Source organism: Rhamphochromis sp. 'chilingali' (genome assembly GCF_963969265.1).
Source record: "Rhamphochromis sp. 'chilingali' genome assembly, chromosome: 14".
NCBI lineage: Eukaryota > Metazoa > Chordata > Actinopteri > Cichliformes > Cichlidae > Rhamphochromis > Rhamphochromis sp. 'chilingali'.
The window spans coordinates 7773589-7792789 of record NC_137941.1 but is presented as its reverse complement, the minus strand read 5'-3'; the positions used below and the strand labels follow the sequence as shown (position 1 = coordinate 7792789).

General features: G+C 38.3%; 1 protein-coding gene across 2 annotated transcripts in view; it reads left to right on the top strand.

The window, feature by feature from the left end:
• LOC308410602 (inactive dipeptidyl peptidase 10-like) overlaps window positions 1-19201 on the top strand; it is a 270936-nt gene that overhangs the window by 142652 nt on the left and 109083 nt on the right. For both annotated transcript variants that reach the window (XM_080904051.1, XM_080904052.1), the window contains exons 2-3: window positions 3988-4102; window positions 8326-8421. In XM_080904051.1, coding sequence (XP_080760177.1) covers window positions 3988-4102; window positions 8326-8421 — 211 coding nt within the window. The remainder of the gene's footprint in view (window positions 1-3987; window positions 4103-8325; window positions 8422-19201) is intronic.

Here is a 19201-nt window from a genome sequence, read left to right as displayed (position 1 = left end):
TCGGTCAGCAGCACTGGAGGTGGTTGTTGTTAACCCGGGCCCCAACTGATCTGTTATGGAAATCTCATTCTTGGTGTTTGATTCGGCAAAGATTTTATCTGGGCTTGTGACCGACAATAGAAATATACTGGCTTGTGCTTCCCCCCATGGCTGGCTTATATAATTTGTATTCATTAATAGATTTGCCTATTTTATCCACTTTAGCTCAACTGTATCTTCCCACAATCAACAGGAGAGCCTCAGTGTAACTGCTGGTTATGATCAATAACACAGAGATCAAAACATCCCAACAGAGAGAGATTCGTGTGATGTGAACTGTTGCCTGCTGATACCTGCATCATTTTCCTGAGTGTTCCTCACATGATCCTTTCTGATTTGTTATAGTGTAAAAGATGCTGACATCCTTATAATGGTTTAATAGCTCTAAAACAAGAGGGTAGTTAATTCTTGTTAATTGATAAATGATTTAATATAATAATTGTGTTCATTGATTAGAAACTAAGATTATTCTCAACCATCTTATTTTATCTCAAGACTTTAACATGTGTGCAAAAACAATTGCCATTGTACCTGCAAAAATCAAAGACGTTAGCACACAGAGAAGCCAGCAATGACAGGCACTGTAAAGACTGAGAAGAAGACAGGACTTCTTATACACCGAGGGCTAAATAGGGAAATAGGTGAAAGCAACCACACATACACACATATAATGAAGGAACTAAAACAAACAGACATGAGCTAAAAAAACAAAACAAAACAGGATGCAGAACTGAAGCTCATTACTAGAAAAAAACAAAAAGTAAAATCAAAAATTCAGAGAGGTCATTATAAATAAATAAAATAAAATATAAAACATTTGTAATAATAACAAATTTTTAAAAGGAGCCCAAATTCAAATATATTCACAAAGAATTCAAAGCAACAATCATGACTTTGCCTCCTATGTCCAATTCCATTTCTGTTATTTCCAGTTCCAAGTAAATGAGCAAAACCTAAAGTAAAATATCAGAATAATTTAGATAGAGAACACAGTGAGAGCTCAGCATCTTACTTTGACTTATTCTCAGTCAGTAGCTAACACTTTTCATACTTTTGTTACTTTTACAATATGCAATGATACAATCGCTGTGAATATGAGACTCTATTTAAGGCTCACAGCAGGCATCTTGGAAATCACACTTTAAATATGGAAAATCATGTGGCCCGTACCATAACTGCCTGACACAAATCCTGGTATGATGTAAATATGCGAAAGACTGTTAGAGGAGAAAAGGAGATACTTTCTTGGGTCTTTGTCCTTGTCCCTTTACTTTCAGGGAAAAAAAAGAAAAAAGAGGGCTTTCTTCTTAATACAGCCCAGCCTTTCAGGAGGCTATTTATAAGCCCGCGTGTCCCTCTGTTGCACAGATACACACTTTTTATGTGAAATAAATGAACACATTCTGAAAATGAACGATGTCCTGGCAGAAAGTCAAAGATGAAAAAAAATAGGCAGGAGACAAGAAGAATATGCCTCGAGGTAAACTAGTTAGAGTAATGTCACTGGAGTATATGAAATACCTCATTTTACCTTTAATTAGGTTGTCGCTCAGGTAGTACCCTCTAAAGTATTGCTGTATACTTGACAAATGTATTTATTTGTACAATCACCAAAAGAAGCATAAACTTGGATACCTATGAATTAATTTCTTTTTTCTCACTTGACAGACATCTGAATATCACTAAGATAGAAAAAGCCACTTTCAGAGCTTTTTCTATCCTAGATCTTCCCCAACAACCAGATTAGAATCACCAATTAACCTGACATGAGTCTCTTTGGACTGTGGGTTACAGCTGGGTTTTATTCTAGCCATGTTACAAATATTCACATTTTCCAAAACTAGAAACCCTTACCTTCCCAAAGAAGTCCCATACAGTCCCTATAAAAAGGTGACAAATTGAATCTAACCCTGAGTGCGTACATAAGTTCCTAGCTACTTTAAACTCTAAATTTATATTTTTTTTATTATGTTTTTGTTCTGTGCTAAATACAGACTTTCTCCTGATATTGTATTTTAAAAAATACAAGTAACGATACAAATTTGGTAACGTGGACACACCTTTTGGCTCTCAAAGGTACTTTGAAGTGCAGTAATCATCCCCCAGGTGTATACGTTGCAATGATTTTTGTGTTGTGTTGGATGTGGGATAAATGTGGCATATAAAGAAAGATGAAACTTAAAACCATTTATATTTTATCATGTTTAATACGAGAGAGCAAAAATGCAATTTGTGGTGTAGTGTAATTATTAAAGCCATAAAATAATGACTGCACTGGTTATTGGTTGGATTTTAATAAAACAGAGAAGAGAGGCCCCAGCCTGCCCTCCAATCAGCAGAGATTTATTGAGAAATGTATTATTTCTGATGAGGGTGTAATGACTGTGATAAAGCCCAGTTGCTGTCTTATTCCCCCTGGTAGGCTAAACATTTATCGGGCCCTTCCACTGTTTCCACAGTAATGGTAATGGAGAGACTCAGCAGGTCCGAATTCTCTTAGTGGTTCTATCATCGCTTGTAATGAAGTTAATAAATTGAAAATGATGATCCAAGAGTAGCTAAATAGGAAATTGGGGGAGAAAATGAGATAGGGAAAACGTGCAAAAGAGAGGGTGAAAGAATCTCACGCACTGTGGCACAAGGGCAATTTGGAGTTACTGTCAGTCTTCAAGGACATGTCAGCCTTTTGTGGTACTAATGAAATGAGCAACAGCCCAAGTCCTGATATTAGATGAGTCTTATGAGTCCAGAGGGGGCTGTGAATAATGTAACAGCACATGTATGTAATGGTTACAGTGAACTGCTTCAGTGTTTAGGAAGTCCGTGTTCACTTGATACTCAGCGTAGGAAAAATTAAGTGTAAATCTGCCAAAATTCGACTAGATTTGGGTTGTTGTTGAAAACTCTGTGGTACCTTGTGTTCTACGAATAAAAACCTGGAGGTGCTTCAGTCATAATTGACTCATCAGTCAATATATGAGAGTCATGACTCAGATTAAGTGAGTTACAGCACTTTTAACCATGTCATGTCAAGTGCTTAGAAAATGGATTTCAGACTAAATCTGAAACAGTTGCAGCTTCTCTTTTTTTTTTTTTTTTTTTTGGCAATCATTTTAGACCACTTTCCCTCCAGCCAATCAGAGTGCAGTGGTGAGTTGGTGAGCAGTAATCGCTGCATTTCAGCTGCAGGGTTTTGTGGGTAATTGAGGCCAGGAGGATCTGCGGAAGGAAGAAATTTATAGGAGGGGGCTTAATTCACGTTATCAGAGGCAGCAGATGTGGTGGAAGACCCAGTTTAAGACTTTCTAACACCAGGATTCAGAGATGGAGTTGCAGGCAAAAGCTTCACAAACTCTCCTGGATAGCTATTTCTCTGTAGATAATATCACACAGAAACGCACAAACACACACACCCACACTCGACAATCAGTCAGATTTCTGAAACCAAGCCCTGCTGTTTTCAGTATCTGTAAAAGATGGAGCAACATTTCTGTCTGATTCAGAAAAAATGACCCCTGACACTTGCGGAATTTTTTTTTCATAGGTCAGAAGCTGAAACTCAAAGGTAAGGTTGGCCAAGTGGTAATTAAACCATGTAAATACTCTTCAGCTTTTCACCATATCAGAGTTTCATTTTTCAGTTTTACAGTGTGGCTCATTTAAAGCCCTCCATTGCAAATCCTCCACTGTGTAGGGGATTGGATTGGAAGCACAAAGCCCTAATGTGACCTATGTTAATAGGTACTGTAAGTGAAACCAGAGTGCACAGAGTGTACAATATGTGATGATCAGGAAGGACTTTTGTTTTTATTAAAAATAAAGCTATTTGTGTCATATTTGCTGTCTGGTGTTATTCTTCTTATTGGTATATTCACTTTCAGTCATTCAGTCATCGCCTTCGATATCTCCCCTCTGACCTCCACCTTTTTTCTGTGTGTCTCTCTGCAGGACCTGGGTGGAGTGAGTCCTCCTCAGAGGAACTGGAAGGGGATTGCTATCGCTCTGCTGGTCATACTGGTGGTCTGTTCCCTCATCACTATGTCTGTCATCCTCCTCACACCAGGTAACACTCAGACTTGATTGTGATGAACTGATGTTTTAGGGGGAGTTTTGTTTTTCTGCATCTACTTGCACTGACAAAATGTCTTCAGCACAGTCTACAATTTAATCATAACCGCATAATTTATGCTTATTAAGATTTAATCAACTGAGTAAAAATTATACAGCCATTTCCGACTCGCGTATTGTAATACCCATCTCACATGTTTACCTAACCTTCACAGTAAACGTTATTTATGTATCACTTTTGTTCATTGTTTTACAGTGTTTACTGTTAGCTTCTGCTGCTGTTCCTAAGAGGCAAAAAAAAATCAATTAATGCAGATTTAAGGTGTCGAAATCTGTTTAAAATTCTTTCGTTTGATTTAAAAGGCAGTGGATGAATAGTTCACCTTTTCTGGTGGTCGTTTCCTTAATATCTATCTGTAGGCCAACTTAAAGCCACATAAGTAAATATTTTCATGTATAAAATGGCTAAGATGAAACTGAAATATGAACTCATCGTTTTTGCCTTATGGCCCCCACAGGGTTGTACTACGAAGCAAGTTCGACATAGCTGGCCAGAGATAATAGGTATCACACTGGTGGTTATCAGCTTGATCTATTAATCGAGGGTTTATGCTTCAGGCTGTTTGTACGCTCCCATAAGATGGGTCATTTGATGCACCATTTGACTCTTCTGCTGCACAAAGTAATCTGATTGAGTCCGTCTGACTTCAGTCAAAGGGATCAGGTCACGGAGGGAAAAAAAATATGCATAGTAAATTGTATCTAAATTTACAAATTACTATGTACAGTACATTTCACCACTTAACACACTTCCAAAACTGCTGTTATTCTAACATGAAAGCTGCACATGAAAGCTACATTCCTTACATGATGACCAGGGAGTGCATTTAGACCTAACCCTGTCCCATAATGAAGTGCATGAGGGGATCCATTCAGTTTATGGCCAAATAAAAGTGAAATTATTATTTTTCACTTACTAACTCAAATTTCTTTTCTGTGTAATAAATGGGGAAAATACAACCAGCAAATGAACCTGACAAGATATTTATGCTTTATCTGTACCACCAATGTAAAATGTAAAACCTGCCATAGAATTTGCACTGCTGTGACTACCTGGCTTCATTTGGTGGTATAAGTAACATATTCTTGAATAGCCTTGTGTAACATATTCCCTCTGTACTGGTCCAAAAACATATAGTCATCAGAAAAATGAGTCATAGCAAATCAAAACTCTGAACACTACCAGCTACTGTCCAGATCCAGAGGGGTGTACGATGGGGCATGGGAAATGGCTTACTGAGCTGTTTCCACCCTAAACTCTGTATAGTGGCACTCTTTTTACCTGGCTAAATAACCATGGTAACTTATGCTGAACACATAAGCTAGTCAGGAGCAGGTTATGTTCTGATTTTCAGTTTTAACATTTTTATTTTTCATTTTAAATGATTCTTTTATTTACAGCATTTTTGAGGTACACTACAGATTCTCTGGTGGGTTTTTTATATGTTTTATGTGCAACATATTAAGCCATACCGCCTTAAAACCACTGAATGAAGCACAAACTGTCATAACAATGTGCATGTACTAATTTAGTGATGAAAATTCCCAAATGTTGTTGTACTTCTAATTTGTTGGTGAGGTACTAAAACACAGAACACACAGCAAGAATACCTGATCAATTAATAAATTCATTTTCACTTTGATCTGCCACAAACTAAAGTAATTTCCAAGTGTCCTTTGTTATTATTAGTAGTATTATTATATTTAATGGTTAGGTGAACAATAAATTAATTAATTCGAACTAAAATGTTCATTTTACCATCCTGGGCAATAAATCTATACAGATAATTAACAATTTTCTTTATAGATTTTTAATCATTATTCATCATCCTCAGCAACTGAAAATGCCTCTGACTGGAGAAGGTGAGAGGCATTATCAGTGTGTGAGCCACACAGCATGCATGAAATGACCCTTTTTGCAGTATGCGAGCGTGCATGGAGACTGAAGCAAAACCTGGATTAACACAGAAAGCTGATAACCACTGTTGTGATACCTTTGCCAACTTTGTGACAGTGAAAACTTTGGTTTAAGCCTGAACGTATCTTACTTTTCCATCAATTAAGCTTCATAGAACACCACTACACATTTGAGGTGTGTAAAAACACCCCTCTGCTCGCTATCTGAATGGAAACGCAAATGGACACTGCTTGACACTGGACATTGTGTGTTTGTGTGTGGCGGGAGTGTCCTTGCTTAGACTGCTGTTACCCAACCCAAAACCTAGAAAAGACATAGAAAACAAATGGATGACGAATGCTTAATGGAAAAAACTGAGGCAGCGTAAAACATATTCTTTCTGTGTCATTCATATTCTCTAGCGAGTATTTTACAAACTGTTTTGGGATCTCTAATTTCTAGCGGTACTACAAAACAGGTAACAATTTCACATAATTGTTGAACCTAAATAGCTTATCAAGCTCTTCTCCCATTTTCACACACTGTACACTGTATATGTGCTTCAAAAATATCATTTTCTCAGATGTAAAATCATCACAATCCGCTGGCCATGCAGCCACTCTCTCCCCAGTGTATTCCACGGTTGGTTAGACTTTCATTGCCTCCATAAACAAACATGCTGTGTGGAGTTATCAAGGGAAGCCAATATGGCTGACATTCAAAATGACTTGGCCCTCTTATTCTGCTCACAATCAGCAGCTGTTCTATTCAGGAGAAGCTTACAATTGGCATGGTCTCTTTCTGCTAAAGGCTTAACATTTCATAATTAAAAATGAAACATTTCCAGGGTCAGCGCTGGAACAGCTTAAAGATTTTCTAGCCCAGTGATGATCATGTTAATGAACGAATGAAATGCCATTGTGACAATGTGTATCTTTTTCACACACATGGATTTCTTTGTGTGTTCATGTGTAAATACCAGTATGTACATCTGGATTAACAGGACACTCAACATACTGTATTTGCTCGTCAGGCAAGTGTAAAAATCCATCCAGTTCTATTTTCTTCCTACAGTCATTGGACAAAGGAAGTAGCATCCAGGTGTCGCTAATCAGTTAGTGTGAGCACCTCTATAAAACTATATGTTTTTTTGTAATTCAATGGTCTGGAGATGTGTGTTAACACAATTTCACAACCTTTCCAAGATTGGACCAAATTTACCCCAAGGTGAGAGCTCCATCTCAAACTCTACAGGCCTTAGTTAGAAAGTGGTCAGAAGTCCACACCTCAAACCGATCGAAATACTGTGATTGTCATGATCCAGTGTTTGTGTGTTCTGGACTTATGAAAATTGTTTATTTACTGCTCTCTTGAACTCTGGGTTTTGTTTCCTAGTTTAGTTTGCTTTTTGAGGGTTAAAGCTAGAGAGACTCTCTCTCTAGCTCTCTCGGGTCTGTCTGCAGTCTGTGCTATTGTTTGTAGTGTCAAGTCGTGTGTCTTAGTTGTGCCTCAGTGTGTTTCCTGTCTTATTTTGATGGTCCCTTGTCCCTGCATTATGTTCAGTTTTGCTTCCCCTATCTCATTATGTCAAGTTTGCTCCAGCTGTATTCCCAGGTGTCTCCACTTCTCCTAATCATCCTCACACGTATATACTGTGTCCATCTCCCTTTGTTTGTTATCAGAGCACCTGTTCTTCTCTGTGTCTCTCAGGTTTTGTGGTTTCCTTGTGTTTCTTAGTTTAGACTTCCTGTTTTGCTCCTTGTTCCAGTTTTATTTAAACAGAATAAACAGTTTGTTTTCAGTTTAAATCCTCATCACTCGCTACAACAGTGTGCTACCCGTGGACCACACAGTGGTGGTACCTTAAGATAGCGGTGAATTAACAAATCCCACAAAACCGCAACTAACTGAAGCAGCATTTTAGTTCCTAAACAATGATGCCACATTATTATTGCTAAAGGTGGTCCTATAAGCTACTGAATTGTGGGGTGTTTGTCATGTTGTAATGAAAGATCTGCAAAAAACTGGATGATTTTTGTTTTTTCACATCCCAATATGTTAAACCGTCAAACTACGAGAGGGTGTATTTTCTTTTCCACATGGATGCTGATGGTGAAGCAACTAATGCTGGAGTTTGATTTGAAATTGGATGCATGAAGGATGATTTGTGTTTAATAAGCGGATAGAATTTGTAACATGTGCATTTATTTTTATTTTTACCAGAAACAAACAAATTAAATTTATGCTTTTTTGTTTTTCAGCTGACAACCAAGCTGGAAGTGACACTAAAATGACTGTGGAGGATTTGTTCAAACCCGAGTTCAAAGTCCATGACCCGGAGGCCCAGTGGATCAATGGTGAGTAATCCATATTGACTGTACCTGTTTTGACTGTTCAGAAGTTTTTAGCTACGGATGCAGGGAAGTTCCGCAACGGATAAAAGGCACTGTTTACCAGCCTCGTTTGTAATTCTAACGAGACAGAGGAAGCAGCTTTTTTTAAAAGCACAGATAAAGCTGCTACAAAGCGTTACTGCCTGCCTGTTCCATGAAATGACAAAAACAGCATAAGCGAGTCATTAGTTGAACTATATAATGACTCAGGCCCGGTGCAGTCTACTGCTTCATGCTGCTGTACATATATTTATACAATACACACTCCTACTTGACATTAATGACATCTGGTTGAGTTCTAAGTGTACTCTGTATGAAGAAACAACAGCAGTGCTTTTGTTTAGCAGCATAGGGATGACATCTCTCTGTCGTCTCTCCTGCTTTGTAATTGAGGCTCCCTTTAACAGCCGGCAGACAGTTCACTTCTAAACAAGGCTGGCATGTTTCACCTCAGCCTTACCTTGCATCTCGTTATGCAAATTTAGATGTAGGGATTTATTTTCCCTCTCCTTATTTACATTGTATTGATTTGTTATTTGCCAGAAGGGGATCATATGTTAAGCCTGGAAGCCCTTGGCTGGAAATAAACCACATCAACTGAAGTGCAAGTGAATCTGATTATGGTTTGCTTAGAGGGAGGGAGAAGATAACGATACCTCCGAGGGAAAGGATGGACAGGATTGCGGCGTTCCCGCATTGCTCTCCGCCAGTCTCCTTTCCTTCCTGCGGATTAGTGTGTTTGTTTTGGCTTTCCTCTTCGCTGCCCATTGACTCAGTCTGCGCCTGAGGGCAAGGGAAAAAGGCAAGGCCTTTCTGTCCATCAATATTTCATTCCTGGGTGACATTTTTCCACTATCTTTGCAACGCCATCTCATTCCCTGAGCTGACCTCGGGCTAGACAGAGAAAGCACCAGTGTTGTGAGATGAGGCAGTCAGAAAAGTCAGCTTTATAGGGTGGTTTGTGGATGGATGGGGCAAAATAGACCCCAGACAAATGGGAGAAGATAACAGACAGACGGGCGAGAGGAAAGATTGATCACTAGGATTTGGAGCAAAAATGAGATTTTTTTTTCTCCCTAACCCAAAAGCTTTAGTGGGTTTGCCTGAAAAGTCTTCTGTCTCTGTCTGTATTAGAGATAAATAGGTGCATCCAGTGTTTGGACAGTTACTTTTAAACCATTTTTTACTACCGATTACAGACAACATGCTTTTAAAGATCATTTTTAATGTACTTCATTACTAAATGAGCATTATGAGTAATGTTTTGGATTGCATCTACATTACCATTAAAATCTAGAATCTAGTATTCAGCAAATTACACAATAAATGTAAAACAAAAAAAAGGTGTTTATGATGCTGTGTGTTTCTATTCAGGCTCCTTTTCATGTAGTTCACTGGCGCACTGCAATTTTCACTGTTTGCTTTGTAAAATCCTGGGCGACAAAGAAACATTTGACATTATTTCTGTGTTTTTAGTCTTCAAACTTCATTTCTTTATCACAGAGAGCCTGTTATGATCATTTCCAACTCCATATTTTCATTCTTTGACTTTATTAGCATTGCTTCAGTTTCAAAGGTCGAAATTTAGTTCATCCATTCTTGAGTTCTGAAACAGGCTGTTTGAGCCTCTTCAACTTTTTTCTGATTGGCTGAATATCCCAAATCGAATATTTCCACAGTAGGTGGGTAGGCCTTCTGTGCCTGAGGTGACCACATTAGGAATGTTTCATCCAATGACATCCTACAAACTGAGGGAAATAAAATATGTCCGAAAGCATAAAAGTTTAATTGAGAGGCCTTACTGTCATTATTTAAAAATCTTAACATGTTTAATATGAACTGCCACCACTGGCACACATTAGTAGCAGGTTTGTTATGGTGATTGCTGTGCATTGAAGTTGCCAGTATGGATAACTTTGTTTTTTACAAATCTGACCACAGTTTCCATTTGGCTCACAGCGCCCGCTACATCACATCCCTTATTCTTTCCATGTCATAGACACAGATTCACTCCTTTTGAACACATCATATGGTGTAATTCCAAAGACATACAGTGTGTTTGGTATGATATCTGAACTAGCTTACAATCTGAGGATTCTGTGGAGAAAGAAAATAAGATCTCTGATGTGCTATTAACTAGTAAGATTAAGCAAATATGAAATATATATTTTTAAACATTCTTTATATATGTCAGTGAACCAGATGTTTTATTTTATTGGGCTGGAGTCAGAACATGAAACATTTTTTTCACTCAGCCACACAATAAAACTTGCATTTGAATGATTCACTATTTAGTATTACACAAAAATGAAGCATGCTACTGATCCAATGAAGCTCCAATGTGACTATGTGTTACCAAAAATAATTTTTTGTTAATAAAATTCTTATTTATGCTTACACTTCTTGTGTCAAGGCACATAAAACATAATTGACACATATGTTAACATGTCTGGATCCGTTGGCATGACCAGCTGGTTTCAGAGCTCCACAGGAAGAGAACTGATTTAATCAGTGGCACTATGCAAATAGACCAACTGTTGCAAAAGAAAGGTTCATTTTCCCAGCTCTAGCTTCCATGGTCATTACACAATGTCAGAAAAAGTGGTCAATATTTGGTAAAATGTCAGCCCAGCATAATCATGAAGAGCACGTTTGTTTTTTTTTTGGAGCCAGTGAAACATTAAGGTAAAAGAAATGGAGGCAAAATGCCTGCTTCAAAATATATGAGGTCTGTGTTGCTTAGGTTGTTTGTAAGAAGTTTGAGTGAGTAATGTATAAAGTATGTGTTAGCCTTTTCTGTTGGTCCGAACCAAATAAGCAAAACAACGACTGTGAAATTGGCAATACGAGTTAAATATGTGAGTGTACGGGCCCCTTAATTCATACTTCAGCTAACAAGTGGTGACATGAGGTTATGGATGGATGGGTTGCTACAGTCCGACATTACAACTTGATGATATGTGAAATGGAGTGCATCATTACAGATTAAATTTGCTGCTAAGAGCGCTGTGATTCATCAGGTACACCTCCACCTCTCTGGCAGTGAAGCAAGGTTTTCTCAGGATATTATTGCCTCAATTGCCTCACATTGTTGATGATGATGATCTTTGAAGACTTTGAAACATCTGTAAATCAATCATTGATAATACTACTTATAGATTGCTTATAAATAATCCAGTTATTAAGCTGGTGGATCTTTTAATATCATTTCAAATTGATGCTGTGGCTGATTTAGCCGATCAGACAGAACAATTAAACTCATAACAGGTGAACTGAGTAAAATTGTTGATTTTGTTAAAATAGCATGTTTTTTAGGAAAGTCCATAAGTCCAAGCCAGTGTCCTCCCCTAGCCAGATAAGTTCTCTACAATGCAGAATCTGTTCAGGAGAAACTCAAGGAACTTAAGTGAGAACCAGAGGAATTTAATCAGCCACCACACTCCCCAATCCGATTAAACGAGAACAAGCCGTGGCTGCCCAATCCTGCAACCGCTAGGATTCAAATGATCCACTGCCAGATTCATCAGAACACCCCTGGAGGTCCTGTGTGCATGCACCGATGGTTCAGAGCTATTTTGGCGGGACGAGGGGAACCTACACAACATTAGGCAGACGACTGGGATGTTGTGGCTGGTCGGGGTACATTAAAGCAACACATTTGCAGAATGCCATTTGTCTTCTGTGTGGTCTGACATTTCTGCAGCTCTTCTCTGAAATGCATTGTCATTCTGATGTGTCGAGGGTTGTTATTGATGAGAACCTGTCTGAGGATTACAGGGAAACAGCTGGTTAACACTGGGCAGATATGGAAAAAAATGACACTGATACTCCTCTCCAGCTGTTGCTTGTGAAGACTTGCATATGTGTGAATAGTGGATGTATATTTGTTTTTCACACTGAGGCATGTTACTGAGAAAGTCACATTCAGCTGATGCCACATGTGTTTCAGTGAGCGTCATTTTCCATCAGTATTGTTGCAAACTCCACTTGCAGGCTGGGCGCCATCAGACTGTCACTGACAATCTGCTGAGAGGAGGGTATCATATTGTGTTTGCACTGGCCCAGCTTGGACAAAATAACACACCAGTTGGCTTATATAAGCTCGCAAAACCCAAAATATTTCAGCATAATAAGAGTGTGAAATGAAACAACACATTTTTGACTGCATTTTATTTGTATATGAAGCAACATATAATATGAACAAGATATGCAGTGGAAAAATACCCCTATTGATAATGGCAATTCAACTTATTTTTACGTAGTACAAGAAAATCATGAGGTTCAGAAACAAGTAAACTATTGACTGAAGAACAAGTTAAATACACAGAGGAAAAAAAAAAAAAAAAAATATATATATATATATATATATATATATATATATATATATATATATCTTGCACATTTTCAAAGGGATTCAATTTGGGCTTTGTGCAGGCCAGTCAGTAACACACTTTGGTCTTCTGAAGGTAGTTCTTCACCAGGAATGATGTATAAGACTCAGTAGGACCCAGAACTAGTTTTTCTTTTCCTGATATGAACTGGCGTTAGAAATGGCACATCCTTTTTAGCTAACATTAAGGTCTTCACTATCAATATGTTTGTGTGTCCCACCTAAATATATGAATTTATTTCTACTAGCATCAGCAGATTTCCATATACACAATGACTCGGTTCATTACTCTTAGTAGAAGAGAGTAAACATTTGCAAAACACTGTTTATGTAATACTGCAAAAAACACTCCCATAGTCATATTCATGAACTCTGAAAGCAGACTGATTGAGCAACATGTACCTTCCTTGAGGATGAGTCACAAACAAAAACATTACTAGTGCAGAAAGTCCCCCACAATACTCAGTAGGAAAACATTTCACTTGGCATCATGAGGAAAAGAGAAGCCAGAGCTTGAGGAAACAATTGCTGAACAATGTGTTCAACCAAATTAGTTTACTCACACAAAGTTCAGGTGGAAAAACCCCCCAAAACAAATCAGCATTTATTTTGAGGGATTTGGATTTTTAAATGAGTGTCAGAAAATCCTCTGAATTAGAAATGTGCCTTTGATATAATTATATATACTCTCTTTGTTTGTCCCGCTACTTAGACATATAGATTGCACTTTATACATCTAAGTCTATCAGCATCTTTTTACATTTGAAAATTTGCACACTGTGCTTGCAGTATGCAGCTGTGCATTTACCATCCAGCCCGCCCACGAAATCCAATGTTCACCTCAGTAAATGTCCAGCTCTGTGGTAATCCCTGTAAATCCATTATTGAGCCATTAACTGTCAATACTGTTCACCTCAAAACAAATTACCACTTGACTTCACCTGTTTACTAGTGAGCTGCATCACCTGTCAGCTCTGTTCATTCACTGCAGTCAAATTCACATTTTTTTTTATTACCTTACAGGCAGGCTTGTGGCTGACAGATTAATAAATCCCCTCTGGACTGTTTGGGTGCAGGATTTTACTGGATGGCTCCAAGAAATTTGTTATTATGTGAAAATGAAACTGGGTGCTGAAGTGCATCAGTGTGAAAGATTTTTATTTGTGTATTATGTGGGATCATACCATCTCAGTTGCAAATATAGTGCATACTATAAGTTAATAGTAACAGTGAAACTGTGTATACCTGTGTTATTATCAAGCTAAGCTGTTGCCTTTCCAGGAGAAGCCTCGCAGCAGTATGTTTTTATTGTTTTACTTTTATCTGCGACTGTATGTTATTAATATGTGAAATGCTGGTAGCTACACTAAATAGACAATAACACTTGGAGTTGCAAATGCAATAAAAACAGGTGACGTGTGCTGAAGGAGCGTCACCTGACATCTTAGGTCGAGTGTGCATCCTTGATGATGAATAAATGATTTCCTGCTCTGGCCTTATTATTGATGCTGGGTTCAACTAATGGAAAGTCCCAGTTTTTATTCAGCATGTCTTTAGCTTTATTCGTACAAGATCGCGGCTCATACTCGACATCATCATGAGAATATATTTAACATTTATATGAGTCTAACATCAATTCTGTAACCCCTGTGACAGTAAATATCTTCAGGAAACCCTGTCCCAGGGAAATTGTTGGTGCATGCGTACAAGAAGCGATTCAATCATTTTGCATTGCTTTTAAGTTGAGTGCTGGTCATATACTCCATTCTCTGGTTACTTAGGCAAACCTCTAATATGTTTAGTAACAAGTCATATGTCAACTGCTTCTGCTCTGATTAGACACTTCATTCACTCACCATGAAGGTGAGAAAGGTTATTTTGTACTCTGTCCACATTACAGCATCTGTAATTGTTTCGCCCTTGGTCGCTTGAAGTCATCATCTGCTTCTATGGACTCTAGTCACCATCTCACTGTGAATCTTTGAAGCTTCTGGGATGAAGAGCTTCGTGCTCCCTTATCCTTAAACCAAAATGCTCCAAATGCTCACAGTATTAAAAGCTTAACCATTCTTTAGAATCAGTGGTTCTCAAATTGTCGTGTTATGCAATTAAACTAGGTACAAAATATCACTTTTGTGGGGGAAAAGCAAACAAAGGATGGCTGACACTGTTGCACTCATCTTTATTTCATTTAAAATTCTGCTTTTTTATTGTTAATGACAAAAATGAAAGATAAAAATGATGGGAGTGAATTTTTTTTTGGCTTCTGAAGTAGGGCATGCCAGAAAAAAGTTGACAACTATTGTTGTATAGAAGCAATTTAAAAGCCTTTTAAAAACAATGCAGTGTTGGGGAAGAATACTGAGAGAAGATAAAGCTGCGTTTTTTGACACAAATCACACACACAAAGGTATCTCTGCTTCCTGTCAGACTTTTTGCATTCAGCCCCAACAACTTCTACTAATGAGCTGACACATGGGGCGTACAGCAATCCTGCTGTAGACGTAGTTGTAATTTTTATTTACAATTCATAACGTCTTCTCATCTACTTCATACAAAGTAGTTTTTGCAGTGATCATATTAATGAACCTTCAATGGCTTTGATGTGAGTCATTGGGAGTAGAAGGTCTGCAGTGGAAAAAAATATGCAGTTTTTGGATGTGAGAGGAATACCGAGCTTCAGTTTGACTTATTTTGCTGTCAGTCTCAATCCTCTATACTGGCAGCAAAACACAGGCAGAGCTGACCGACCACAGTTCTTTTGGTCTCAGCGTGCTACCTCTGTGGCTGTGACAGGCTGTTACATTTTAAAGCCTCTCCCCACTCAAAAAGACTTTTCTACCTTTCTGTTAGTTTTCTTTCACAGTCCACAAACATCCTAAACTATATGCATTAGCCAAGTCAACTTTCCTTTAGAGAAAGCTTATAGTAGAGCTCGATCGATTGAACCCCCGAACCATCCCTTACTTATGCTGCTTTAGGCTCAGGCTGTTGGGAAACCTCCACCTGCCAACTGGTCACAGCAGATGGCAACTGCTCACTGAGCTTAGTTCTGCTGGAGGTCTTTTCAGTACATCATTGGGGTCCTCGCTCTGATATTGTGAGATGATTAACCTTAGAATATAAAACCCCTAGAGACACCTGTAGCTGTGAACCACGCTTTAAAAGACAATTAAATCAAATTTTAACTTAAATTTAAATTCAATTATTGGTCATCTGTCCAGGGCACCTCTGTTAACCTACCCAGGATAAACTCATAGTTGTGGTGGGATTTATGTTATGGTTGATACTAGGAACCTGTTTCCTCGTTGAGACGTGTCCTTCGATATTTACACACCCATCATAGCAGCATAGATATCATTTTAAGAAACGTAAACCTAAACCTGAGGTCATTTGAAGTCAGATCAAGTACAAATTAATAAACACATCTGAATAGCATATTTAAGGAGGCTTATGTCAGCTACAGCACAGAGGGCACTGAGTAAATACTTCCTTTTGTTGCTCCCATTAAGGTGAAGGTTATCTCTGGAAGGAAAAAGTCTCCATGGAGAAACTCCACACTGGTGAAAAATGAAAAAAGAGAGTGTAGGAAAGCTGAGCGCAGATGGAGAAAAACAAACCTCCAGGTTCATTATGACATTTATAAAGAGAAACTTCACAATTATAATTTACAACTGAGGAATGCAAGGAGGTCCTACTTCTCTGACATCATCACTAAAAACAGCCATAATGCTCGGGTCTTATTTTCTACAGTTGACAGGCTAACAAACCCTCCTGTGTCAGTGGCAGCTGAACTTCATTCGACCATGGCCTGCAATGACTTTGCCAAATTCTTCACTGAAAAAATCCAAAAAATTAGACAAGCAATTGGTACATCAACAGCAGATCCAGGATATGTACTGTGTCCACCAAAAAACTGTTTAAACACCATGAAACAGTTTCAACCTATTAACAGCAAAGACCTGGAGGACATCTTAGGTCAACTGAACTCCTCCTCCTGCTGTTTAGATGTCCTGCCAACAAGTTTTTTCAAAAAGGTCTCAAAGACTTTAGAGTCAGACCTGTTGCAGATCGTCAACTTTTCTTTATTATCAGGTGTGTTTCCAGAATCACTAAAAACTGCTGTAATCAAACCTATACTGAAAAAGGACAATCTTGACAAGACACAAATGAACAACTACAGGCCGATCTCAAATCTCCCGTTTTTAAGTAAGATCATTGAAAAAGCAGTTTCTCAACAGCTCAGTTACTTCTTAAAACAGAATAATTGCTACAATGCCTTCCAGTCAGGTTTTAGACAGAACCACAGCACTGAAACCGCTCTGACCAAAGTGTTTAATGACATATGTCTGAATACAGACAGTGGAAAAATGTCAGTCCTAGTTTTACTGGATCTCAGTGCAGCATTTGATACAGTTGACCACAACATATTACTCAAACGACTGGAGAACTGGACAGGTCTTTCAGGAACTGTACTAAACTGGTTCAAAACATACGTAGAAAACAGGAAATACTTTGTATCAATAGGTAACTTCACATCTGAGCAGACAAGTATCACATGTGGAGTTCCCCAAGGTTCCATCTTGGGACCCCTTCTGTTTAACATCTACATGCTCCCACTGGCACAGATTATAAACAACAACAAAATAAACTATCACAGCTATGCAGATGACACACAAATATATATCACAATGTCACCAGGAGACCGAGGCCCTGTACAGGCTCTTGGTAAATGCATTGAGGAAATCAATGACTGGTTGTACCACAATTTTCTCCAGCTAAACAAAAACAAAACTGAGGTAATAGTCTTTGGCGCCAAAGAAAAACGATTACAGGTCACCAGAGAACTTCAATCTATACATCTAAAAACCACAAACCAGGCGAGAAATTTGGGTGTAGTGATGGATGCAGACCTAAACTTAGAAAAACACATTAAGACAATAACAAAGTCAGCTTACTATCACCTCAAGAATATATCAAGGATAAAAGATCTGATGTCTCAACAGGACCTGGAAAAACTAGTCCATGCATTCATCTTTAGTAGGCTTGATTACTGTAACAGCATCTTTACAGGTCTACCTAAAAAATCAGTCAGACAACTACAGCTCATTCAGAACTCTGCTGCTCGAGTCCTCACTAAGACCAAAAAAGTGGACCACATCAGTCCAGCTCTGAGGTCCTTACACTGGCTGCCTGTCCGTCAGAGGATAGACTTTAAAGTTCTGATGCTGGCCTATAAAGCTCTGAATGGTTTAGGACCAAAATACATCAATGACCTCCTGACCCAGTATGAACCATCCAGATCCCTCAGGTCATCTGGATCCGGTCTTTTATCAGTTCCCAGAGTCAGAACCAGACACGGAGAAGCTGCATTCAGCTTTTATGCTCCTTATATCTGGAACAAACTCCCAGAAAGCCTCAGATCAGCTGAAACACTCAGTTTATTTAAATCCAGGTTGAAGACTCACCTGTTCTCAGCTGCATTTGAATAAAGCACCAAATCCACACTTTAAGCTTAAATTTCAAAACTTACATTTAACTACTGATTTTATCTACTGTTCTGATTTTATCTGTTTTGATTTTATATACTGTTGTTTGTTTGTTTGTTTGTTTGTTTGTTTGTTTGTTAATTAGTTAGTTAGTTTATTTGCTTGTTTTAATCAATTTTAAATCATGCTTTTTATTTGTTCTTGTTTCTAATGTCTCTGTAAAGCACTTTGAATCACCTTGTTGTTGAATTGTGCTATACAAATAAACTTGCCTTGCCTCTTGAACTTAAGTGTTGAGGCTGGTGCACTAGGATTTTGCAGAAATACAGAACTTAACGTGAAGATGATCTTTGGCACCAGTGTGTCTCCCTCGTCCTCTCTCAGTTGACACATTTCATTACTTATGCTGTGGGGCACTATTTGGAGAATTTTTTTTTTTTTTTAAATTCTGCACCTTTTAATTCTAAATCAAGAATCTGGCATGCATTGCAAAGTTGTTGGCTTGATTGCTGATGACTGGGCTGTGACCCAAGCTGCAGTTTTGTGGGGTGTGGTTTCAATGGTACATTTAACGTTTTATGCCTCTAGGTGGATTTCATGGCTGTGTGGTCTTAAGATAGAATATAATATCTTAAAAGGTGTAAACCATCCAGATATCACATGTCAGTACCAGATCACGCTCTGCTTTGAAACTGATCTTTGTGTGCCGGCAGACTTCATTGCTGGATGCCTAATCACTCCACTGTTTAGTTCAGTAAGTCTTTTAGCATTGAGCCAACAACCCACCTTGATTTTCTTTCATTTTTATGATTAGCCACATAATTACGCCAATTAATTTCTATTCCCCTGCCACTCAACTTGGAGG